This window comes from Etheostoma spectabile, chromosome 7 (genome assembly GCF_008692095.1).
Source record: "Etheostoma spectabile isolate EspeVRDwgs_2016 chromosome 7, UIUC_Espe_1.0, whole genome shotgun sequence".
Classification (NCBI taxonomy): domain Eukaryota; kingdom Metazoa; phylum Chordata; class Actinopteri; order Perciformes; family Percidae; genus Etheostoma; species Etheostoma spectabile.
The window spans coordinates 11,403,099-11,413,595 of NC_045739.1; the positions used below are offsets into that span (position 1 = coordinate 11,403,099).

Here is a 10,497-nt window from a genome sequence, read left to right on the forward strand (position 1 = left end):
CACACACACACACACACACACACACACACATGCAAGGCGTTCTGCATGCAAATACTGCTTTTACTGCTTAAGTGTGTAAGGTTTGTCTTATCTCTGGATCTTAATGCGAGCTGTGTGTTTTCCCTTGTCGCCCTCGGTTACTATTTTTCCAGTGGCTGGTTCAGGGATCTGCAAACCGAGACCTGCGTGCACAAACAGTGACTACTTCTACACCCACACTCCCTGTGACTCTGAGGGAAAGGTAATGTAGAAAAGGACATGACGTGTGTTGAGGCAGAGCTTCTGCATGGTTGAGTAAAGGTGAACACAGAGAAAGATTTTACCTAGTAAAAAGCTAACAGCCATCTGGTGCAACTATTAGGTTTCTTTAAATATAAATTGCCTGGGCTGATTGTGTGCGCTACAAAGCTCATGTTCATGTCTGGCTTACTGTGCATCTCAGACTCAGCTCATGTACAAGTGGATCGAGCCTAAGATTTGCAGTGAGACTGTTGAAGGAGCCGTGAAGCTGCCTGCATCAGGGGAGAAGCAAACATGTCCACCATGTAACCCGGGTTTCTTTGTCACCAACTCTTCCACCTGTGAACCCTGCGACAATGGTTTCTACTCAAACGGAACAGGTGCAGAATCAGTACACTCCTTACACTCTATCTGTACATACATGTCGGACTAAGCGGCTTATTAATTACAGTTATACATGTGTAGGCTACTCACAAAATGTTAATAATTTGACACTAAATATTTGTTAATGTATTTCAAATAAATGGTAACACCCTTTGAGCTAAAAAGATGCCCTACAGCAGTAATAGTGGCGCTGAAAAAATCACCAAAACTGATTAGACATCATGACTGCAAAGTGATGTAAAAAAACTATAAAACTGTGACAGTATATAAAACTGTTATAACAGTTTTTTAGTCCATGTGTTTCTTGACTTAATGACACATTATTTACTCACAGCTTGTACCAAGTGCCCTTCTGGCACGGAACCAGTGATGGGTCTCGAGTACAAATGGTGGAACACGATGCCGAGCAACATGAAGAGCTCCATCTTCCATCAAGAATTCGACGAGTCCGAACACAGCACGGGTGAGAAACCCATTATAAGGCAACAGAGTGTAGAGGGAAAGGGCAGTTAAATGAAAATCATCACAGTCAGAACAAATACTCTAAAAAGCACAGAACAGGAGGGGAACACAATTACTAAAACAGACAGAGGTTAAAGCACAAATAGCACAACATCCAAAAAGCAATTATCAAGAACCAAAACATTTAAGATAAAGGAAAAGTACACAATGTAATTCTCAGTAAATAAGCAACAAAACTGCCTCAGCATTTGACTAAATAATCTTCAAGTGCAAAGGTACAACAGCTGGTATTGTCATTTTGTCTGCTACTATTTCTTGGGTCAAAGATTAATTCACAGGTTAAGACTATGCATTACTTATTATATAAATTGATGCTTTGATCCTTATTTGCAGTATACATATGTTAGAGGAGTTATTTTAAAGACGCTGCATGTCCACCTCAATTATTGTCTGCATTGGTAGAGGGATAGTAATGGAGTGTTAATTTGTTTAAAAATTTTTTTTTTTGTAACGACAGCGTGGGAGGTGGCTGGAGAGTATGTCTACACCACCCCCGGGGATCAGGACACAGACTACCTGATGCTCACGTTAAATGTCCCTGGGTACAGGTAAAGTCAAACGTTTCTGAAAGGAATTAAACATCTTAATATGTATACACTATAAATCCCAGTTGTAAACATTGAATGAAATGCCACATGTTTCCACAGGCTGCCTCAGTCCATGGTCAAAGACAGTGAGAGGAGTGAACTTTCTCGCATTACCTTTGTCTTTGAGACCACGTGTACAGCTGACTGCAAATTTTACTTCTTGGCGGTGAGTGGAAATGCTCACATCATCATGAATATATAAATATATACACATATACACATATATGAGGTGAGTGTCTTTTTCTGCAGGGTTATAACCAGTGGAATAATGACGTGGTGGAGCAGTGGAAAGGCAGCAACAGGAAACAGTCATACTCCTACCTGATCCAGAACAACAGCACAGCCAGCTTCACCTGGACATTTCAACGAACTGAGGAACTCAACGTGGTGAGACGCAATCCCTTCATCTCATAGTTTACATATTTTAGTATGTGCACTTTGTGTCTGTTTTTAATAACGTATATTTTGTACATAAACAATTGTAATTTCCGTTTAATTTACGTTTTTAAGGTTAAATAGTTATAGTCAGACAGTGTAAAAAACAACATGCTGAGAACAATGGGGGCATGTAGAGGAAGCCTGACACATCCATTAGATTTTCAAGAGGGCGAGAAAATGAAGCACCAAATTTAGCAAAAAGTACTGTGAATTTATTTACTGATTATGGCCGTAAATATATGGCATTCTCACTGGAATTTGTTATAACAAACTGCTGTATCATGTTCGCTTTTGCTGTTTTGTGTTTTTGCACTGACAGTGAGTTTGCCCCAGCTATTGCACTGAACTCTTGGGGGCAATCTGAAGCTTTGTGTCCACTTTGAAAACATTTGAATGATGTTTGCACATGAACTGCATAATAACTGAGTAGAAAATAGCAATACACTTTCTAAAAATGTCCTTTAAGCAGAATTGACAACTACATTGTGTGTAGAGCGACTCAGCTTGCGAATGACACCTTGTGTTTCTTGTCCCTCAGGAGAGGAAATACAGCGCTGATGCTGCAAAGATCTTCTCCATCCACATAACCAATGTGATCGGAGGTGTGGCCTCCCAATGTCGCCGCTGTGCCCTGAGTTCCACTAAGGCCGGCTCCGCCTGTGTTCCCTGCCCACCGGGACACTACATGGTCAGTGAGACAGGAGTGTGTAAGAGCTGCCCGCCGAACACCTTCATCAGAGCCGATCAGCCTGTCGGAGAGGCTGCTTGTGTTCAGTGTGGACCAAACACACAGAGAAACAAGGTAATGGGATCAAAATCCTTTCCACTGAAAAGGTCTAAATACAAATTCCTGGCTAAATATATTACTGCATAAATGTATGCATGGCTATTGAAGACACAAAGATCTTATCTTTGGCGTTCTTTCTGGAATTTTTGGGCCTTGACGACCTGAGAGGAGTATATTTTCTGCAAATACTCTCAAATTACACCATGTCGGGGGGTTTTAAAGGCTGATTTTCATATTTGTAGACTTTATCTCTCTATGGTCAACTTTTTTTAGTCATAATAAAAAATGAAATTTTATTAAAAATAAAAAATATTATTATTGACTAAATATATTATTGTTAGTATTATAATTATTTATTTATAATAAAGAAAATGTCAAAACATTTAAATCAGAAAGTTTTACAAACTTTTGTGGGAATTTGGACTGATGACGTCAGCATTTCTGAAACCCTGGCTATATCCCTGAATGTGTCCATATCTGCCTATATCTGTATAACACTCAAAATGTTTACTTCTTTCATTACGCAATTACGCTGTTTTTCATTCTGCCCAAAAGTGAACGCTCTCATGTTGACACTATTTTCTGCCATGTTTAATTTTGAATTGTTTTGTCACCAGCTGGTCTGCTATCTGTCTGCTATTTGCCTCACACCAAATATACAGTATATTGAGCCACATCATACAGCTTTCACACATTTAATTCTTAAGAAAACAAAAGCACAGTTCCAAAAACAGAAAACCAAATAAACTTAAGATTCACTGTAACAGCAGGCAGAATTAGGTGTTTGCATTCCTTTATATTCCAGCTGATGTCAGCATTTCCAAGTTGTCTTATTTGGGTTTACCACAGCTGGAACATGATATTATTCTACCCACTGTAAACAGCACGTTTATGTACCTCTCCATCCCTCAGGCCCACACAGCTTGTCTCAGTGACTGTGCGTTGGATGTTCAGATGAAAGGAGGCGCGCTGTTACACTATGACTTTTCTCCTCTGTCTAACGTCACCGGCTTCCACAGCAGCCCCCGCTTCACCAACAAAGGCCTGAGATATTTCAATCGCTTTAATTTGGGTCTGTGTGGGAAAGAGGTGAGAAGCTGTGATTTCTTTTTTTTTTTTTTTTTGTCAAAGCTAGTTTGACATTGCATTTAAACCTGCTGTGTTTCTCTTACAGGGCAGAGTACCGGCTACCTGTGTGGACAATGTGACAGAGAGCAGGAGAGAGGTCAAAGGTTACATCTGTCAGTCCACTGTGGTTCCTTCTGATATCAGGAGTCAGAGCATGGTCTCCACGCAACCCTTCACCATTGGTGACTCCCTCATTGGTATGAACTGAATGCTGCAGACATCTATTGCTGGATATGTTTGTAGGATTTTTCAATACCAAATGTATTCATTTACAGAACATTTGTGTTAAAAACGTCCTGATATTAATAAAGGGCAACACATATTGCCATTTATGTTATATATTGTTAGTCTGTCTTTTCACTGTGAGCCTTTTGCACAGTGACGTTAGCATTTAGCTCAGAGCACCATTATACCACAGTACAGCCTCATAGAGGCAGGATCGTGGCTGGAGACTTGTGGTTTTATGACTGTGAAGTTCCATACCCTATAGTGTAGTTTTACTTCCTTAGGCTTTGAAAAAAAAAAAGAGATTTGAATATAAATCTGAAAAAGGGGAAATAGCTCTTGGATTAAACGGCTCACATCTCAGACATATGCAGCCTGTGACAAAAGGTTGACATATACTGTACATTGCTCTTTGTGGTTGATAGCAAAAAGAGTTGGAACCACCGGTTACATTCACAATTTTTATTAATTTTTTATATATTATTTAATCTTATTCTTAAGGTGTGACCACCGACACAACCCTGGGAAGCATCTCTTCTCCAAAATGGCTGTTTCCCTCTGCTTCCGGCCTGCCAGATGTCATCTTCTATTACAAGTAAGATAAAATAAAATAACAAGTCCATTGTAATGCTTTCCAATACATATTTTAATAGTAAATATTTGATGCTTGAAGTTTTATAGTTTGTTGAATTGTGCAATGTAATACAGAATCAAAAACAGTCTAAAAATATATCACATAGTAAAAGTTGAAACCATGTTTATGATGTTTCCAGGTCCAGCGAAACGACTCAGGCTTGTAAACAAGGCAGATCAGCCACCGTCAGACTGAGATGCAATCCCACAGTGACTGCTGAAGACCACGTCACGCTGCCAAGGTATCCTTCACTGTGACCAAGCTCAACTTTTGATCTCACAAGACACCTTAGAGATCTTTTTCATCACACAAAATTGTGATCTCTTATCTGTGTTTGCCTCCACAGTAACTGTTCAGAGGGGACGTGTGATGGTTGTACTTTCCACTTTCTGTGGCAGAGCCAGCATGCATGTCCACTCTGCACCAAAAACCATTACAGAGAGATTGTCAGCGCTTGCATCCAGGGAATACAGGTAGTGCTGAACAGACGTGGACGTATTGACAAAAAATGTTTTACCTCAACCCCCACAAACCCATCACAGGTCAATCACAAACTTGTGTTGTGTTGGAAATTTCCATTTTATATGATCATTTAGCCCCAGATAGGGGCATCTTGCATTTCAGAGGCGCTATAGGTAGGATTGTGAAGATCCAAGATTTAGCCAGAATTTTTAAGTGTGATATGGATACTGTGAAACACTAATAGTTTGTCATTTTAAGAAAAATATTTATTTGCTTTTTAGCAGAGAGTTAAATGAAAAGACTGATACCACTCGCATATCTGTCCATTAAATATAAGGCTACAGCTAGCAGCCGGTTAGCTTATTTTGGCATTAAGACTGGACTGGACTCTGTCAAAGGGTAACAAAATCTGCCTACCAACAACTCTGAAGCTCATTATTCCTGTAAGAAAAATATTGAAAATATTAGGATGCAAGTAGTGATCTGATATGTGACCGAGGCAAATCTAACTTTCTGTGTGTGTGTGTGTGTGTGTGTGTGTGTGTGTGTGTGTGTTTTTCAGAGAACCACCTATGTATGGCAGCAGCCATTGCAGTGTTATGGCGGAGAGTCACTACCAGCACAAAAAGTCAGCACTTGTGTGACTCTGGATTTCTGGCTCAAGTTTGGTGTTTCCACAGGAACGATTGTTGCTGTGCTGCTCATCAGTATCAGCTGTTATTTCTGGAAGAAGACACGCAAGTGAGACTGCTGAGCTTTACATTTCCTTTGGTGTTTGTTAAAGCACTAATATGTCATGCTAGTAAACAAGATTAAAGCTAAAACTTAAGCTTTATAGTATGAAAACCCCAAAGAAGAGACTGCAATGTATGTTGACCAGATGTTATTTTTGTATCATTCTCTGTCTGCAGGTTGCAGTATAAGTACTCCAAGCTGATGATGGGCTCTGAGGGTAGAGAGTGTGAGCTGCCCACTGCAGACAGCTGTGCAATAATGGAGGGAGAGGACGCAGAGGACGACCTCATGGACCTAACCAAGAAATCCTTCTTCACCAAAATAAAGTCCTTCTCACGAGAGGTGAGTAATCCCACCATTAACACACATTGAGCTTTGTGTGGTATAAGGCAACTTCTCATGCTTTATTTTATTATCAATGTCTTTTCAGAGGACATCAGATGGATTTGACTCCGTTCCACTTAAATCATCTTCACGCCATCAAAGAGAGGAGGACTCAGATGAAGCTTAATTCAGAAGGTTGAACAGATCCTTCTACCAGAGTGCAGAGGATCTGTTAAACTTTAGATAATAAGCTCCAACAGACGGAGTCACAGATAACAGAGATGGGCTGTTGAATGCATTTTATTTATTAAAAAAAGATATTTACTTACTGCAGGAGCTTTACAATAATGTAAAGAGAAACAATTTTATTTAGTATTGTTTGTCATATGTTAGGTTACCAAACCTAATATTGCAGTAGCAAGTCTCCATATTGGGGATATTCTGTATTTTTCAAAGCCCAAGGGTGTGTTTCAAGAGTTTAAGAGCCAAACTGTGGATGAAGTTACAATTGTAGTAGATGTGTTCTCACACATCTGTGTACATTTTACATAACTGTGAGTGTATATTTTTATTTTCTTTTTTCTTTTTCATTAGGCTATTCTGTTCTTTTATTAGACTAGCCCTCCAGTCTTATGTTAATAATACGTGATTTATATTTGCTACTTTTGATAACCTTTTCTGCTGCACCTAAGGATATGATATAATCTTGCTCTATTGTGAAGTAAAGACATTTTCTACATTAAAAAACAACAACAAATGTATCTCTAAAAAATTAAGAATAACCTCTAATGCTGCCTTCAGGTGCTCTTTGTAAAATCATATTGCAGAGCATGAGGTAATTACATCCCTTTACACTACACAATGCTTTTATGTTACTACTTATGTTTAAAAATGCATTTTCATGTGGTATTTAATTAATAAAATAGCTCTTCATAAAAAGTATTTTTTACAATGAGTGTATTACGGCCAAAGGAAAACAAATAGTATATAGAGCCGGGGGAGGGAGTAATATTCTGAGATTAAAGTCTTAAATTTACGAGGAAAAAAAGTTTTTTCTTCAAGAAACCACATTGCTTCAGGATCACCATGCCGCTGCGTGCATGAGCCTGCAGTGGATGACCTAATCAAACTATACTTTGCAATCATACTCATCCATAAGGAAATACTTGTGATTTTAGCCCAGAATCATCATATTATCATAACCATCTAAACTTTGAAGAGACAATACCATGAAATGTGCCACAACCGAGTTTCAGTAGATTTTGCTAATTGCTTGCAGGTGCAGATTAGCTGGCTGTTGCATCAGTTTGTGGATGTTCTCAACTCAACCATCCGTTTTCCTAAAAAAAAAGCTCACATTACAAATCTTATATCTAAAAATAATTAGTGAATTTAAATAGCAGACTGAAATTGTAATAAAAGCTCTATGCAACCTCTTGTGGCATAAAGGGGTAACAACTCTTTCTATTATGTAGTCTACAATGCCTGAGTGCAGAAAAATGGAACTGGAGTGTATATTAAATGAAATGAAATAACAATTTCCCATACAATTCCTTTCGGATTTTTTTTTTAAAGGATTCTATTGGAAAAGATAAAAACCATATAGGACTTTTTGACTAATCCTCACAAATCGATGTAAATAATCATTGCACCCCTGACTAACGTTTTATAACTCCACAATTTTGACTATTTTAAGGGATGAGTTGTATTATTACTTAATTTAGTTTGGTTTCTGCTCTCATCTCGTAGCCTACATGGAGAGTCGATGGATGATGTGGTTAAAAGAACCACATTTCTCTCGGCTGACCGAAGTTGTTTTCTCTCGCGAGATTTGGCTACGTGTTGCAAGCGGGGTGAAATCTGGGGAGCTATCTGAAAGCAAGCGGAGAGAGGAACAAATAGGGTGAAGACTTTAAAACGTGCATGCAGCAGACAGTGATTGTGCAAAATTTCGCAAGACGGCAGCATCGTAGCTTTCGATTATTTAAAGTTATCTAACGACGAGAAACGTTTAATTTGCTTCTCTTTTCGTAACTTGGGGAAAGTTTAACTGCACACCTCGGAGGACCCACCTAGAGCAGAAAGTCAAGTCGGTGGTCGGCAGCTCGTTCTGCAGGAATGTCGCAGAAAGAGAGACCCAAGTTTTATCGGCATGAGGTCAACAAGACGATATGGGAAGTCCCGGAGCGCTACCAAAACCTGTCCCCGGTTGGCTCTGGCGCCTACGGATCCGTGTGGTAAATCACTTAATATGTTCGTTTGTATAGTCTAACGTTAGTCACCTAACTTAACCTCCATTCATTTAGACGAGGCCTGTGTTGCAGATGCTAAAGTTAGGTTAGCTCGTCTTGATTGTTTGCTAGCAAGGTGGAGCCACGATGTGGCTTTCAACAAGAAAACCTGTTTACCTTCTGGCTCTGTCGTGCTATCCACTTGTTAAACTTGTGGCGTTATTTAATCTGTAGAACTGCATAGATACACACAAGCAACACTACAGGAAGCTGCTGACTAACGATAACGTTCAACTGTTGAAAAGTACCGGAGTCTTTATCTGGTCAGTGGACATTCGCAGAACTGACTAATAATACTAAAAAAGTATTTCTAATGACATACTGGAGCTGCATATCCTGTTTCCAGAGGCTACTTTAATGACATTTGGTTTGGAAAATGTAATTCGAGTAAGTAAACGTATAACGTCAAGAACACCTAACGCTATTACTAATATATTTTGACCCCCTACCTTCATATGGATGATGTGACAATATTTATAATATTGGTGCTTTATTGATATAACGTTACATATTTAGTATACTCTGAGATTGTCTCAAAGCAAACATTACTAGTAGTGTTGACAAAGTGGCCAACTTTTTTATTTTATTTTCACTCGTGTAGTCTATCACATTCAGATTTGATCACTGATTAATTGTCATTTAGCAACAAAAAAATCCAGGTTTCAGGATGTGTTGCTTTTCTGTTTTATGTAACTGAACATTTTAGTTTCAGTTTTCTGGTATATATTTTAGATTAAATGTAAATTCTATTAATTGTACAAACAAGAAACAGGTTGATCTATAATTAAATTAATTGTTAGTTGCAGCCCTAGCCCAGACTGTTGAGTGACTTTAACTATAAAACATCCATTAAGACCAGGAAACGTTCCTGGTTATACATATACAGGTAGATAGGTAGTCTCATCAAAAATCAATATAATTTCAATATGTCTTCTAGCTGGAGTGAAAACATCTTGATAACTACTCATCTATTATGCAGCCCTCAGTAAATAATTTTATTAATGAAATATGCTGCACAGAATCATTTGCATTTACAGTGGAGATGGGATCTTGCCTCTTGACTTCTTTTAGAAGACCTTGCTGATGAGGTGGATTTCTCTATTGCAAAAGTATAAGCTTTCATAGGATAGTCCCTTTGCACTGGTCTGGTGATTAAATAGGTTACGCTTCTGATACTATCTAGGACACAACATTGTCAGCGGTACACTTGATTTAGTTGGCAGATGTTTGTTTTGCAAATGGAAGTGGACAGCTGTGCTGTTGCTGGGCAATAGGATAATCTGTTGCTGGTCAGATTACTGTCTGCTTCACAGTGCAATGACTGATTGTTTCCCCCACCCTAACAATACACTGGTTTATATTGTCAGTGTTTACATGTTAAACTAAGTTTACTGCGACTTTCTGACCAGTTTATTTTTTACTGGAACTGCAACAGCTAATGTTGTTTTGGCACAAACTAGAAAATTGTACAGTATTTAGAAAATACTACTACTACTACTACTATTAATAATAACAATAACAGTTAGTTCTCCCAACCAGAAAGTGATTGGTACATCCGCATTACAACGTTACACACACACAGTCACAGAGAACCGCTAACCGGGGCAGCAGTAGCTCAGTCCGTAGGGAGTTGGGTTGGGAACCGGAGGGTCGCTGATTCAAGTCCCCATACTGACCAAAGTATGGTGATGGACTGGTAGCTGAAGAGGTGCCTGTTCACCTCCTGGGCACTGCCAAGGT

General features: G+C 38.9%; 2 protein-coding genes across 4 annotated transcripts in view; both read left to right on the forward strand.

Moving 5' to 3' along the window:
- elapor1 (endosome-lysosome associated apoptosis and autophagy regulator 1) overlaps window positions 1–7,401 on the forward strand; it is a 10,803-nt gene extending 3,402 nt beyond the window's left edge. The window contains exons 8-23 of one of the 2 annotated variants that reach the window (XM_032520294.1): window positions 153–241; window positions 443–620; window positions 959–1,087; window positions 1,604–1,694; window positions 1,794–1,899; window positions 1,983–2,120; window positions 2,710–2,973; window positions 3,871–4,047; window positions 4,133–4,283; window positions 4,813–4,906; window positions 5,085–5,186; window positions 5,292–5,418; window positions 5,970–6,148; window positions 6,319–6,484; window positions 6,573–6,658; window positions 6,699–7,401. In XM_032520294.1, the coding sequence (XP_032376185.1) occupies window positions 153–241; window positions 443–620; window positions 959–1,087; window positions 1,604–1,694; window positions 1,794–1,899; window positions 1,983–2,120; window positions 2,710–2,973; window positions 3,871–4,047; window positions 4,133–4,283; window positions 4,813–4,906; window positions 5,085–5,186; window positions 5,292–5,418; window positions 5,970–6,148; window positions 6,319–6,484; window positions 6,573–6,653 (2,072 nt within the window). In that variant the 3' untranslated portion in view covers window positions 6,654–6,658; window positions 6,699–7,401. Of the gene's footprint in view, window positions 1–152; window positions 242–442; window positions 621–958; window positions 1,088–1,603; window positions 1,695–1,793; window positions 1,900–1,982; window positions 2,121–2,709; window positions 2,974–3,870; window positions 4,048–4,132; window positions 4,284–4,812; window positions 4,907–5,084; window positions 5,187–5,291; window positions 5,419–5,969; window positions 6,149–6,318; window positions 6,485–6,572 lie in introns of both variants that reach the window. The other variant, XM_032520293.1, reaches the window with a different exon arrangement.
- Window positions 7,402–8,285: 884 nt separating this feature from the next.
- mapk14a (mitogen-activated protein kinase 14a) overlaps window positions 8,286–10,497 on the forward strand; it is a 14,481-nt gene continuing 12,269 nt past the window's right edge. For both annotated transcript variants that reach the window (XM_032520298.1, XM_032520297.1), the window contains exon 1: window positions 8,286–8,703. In XM_032520298.1, the coding sequence (XP_032376189.1) occupies window positions 8,585–8,703 (119 nt within the window). In that variant the 5' untranslated portion in view covers window positions 8,286–8,584. The remainder of the gene's footprint in view (window positions 8,704–10,497) is intronic.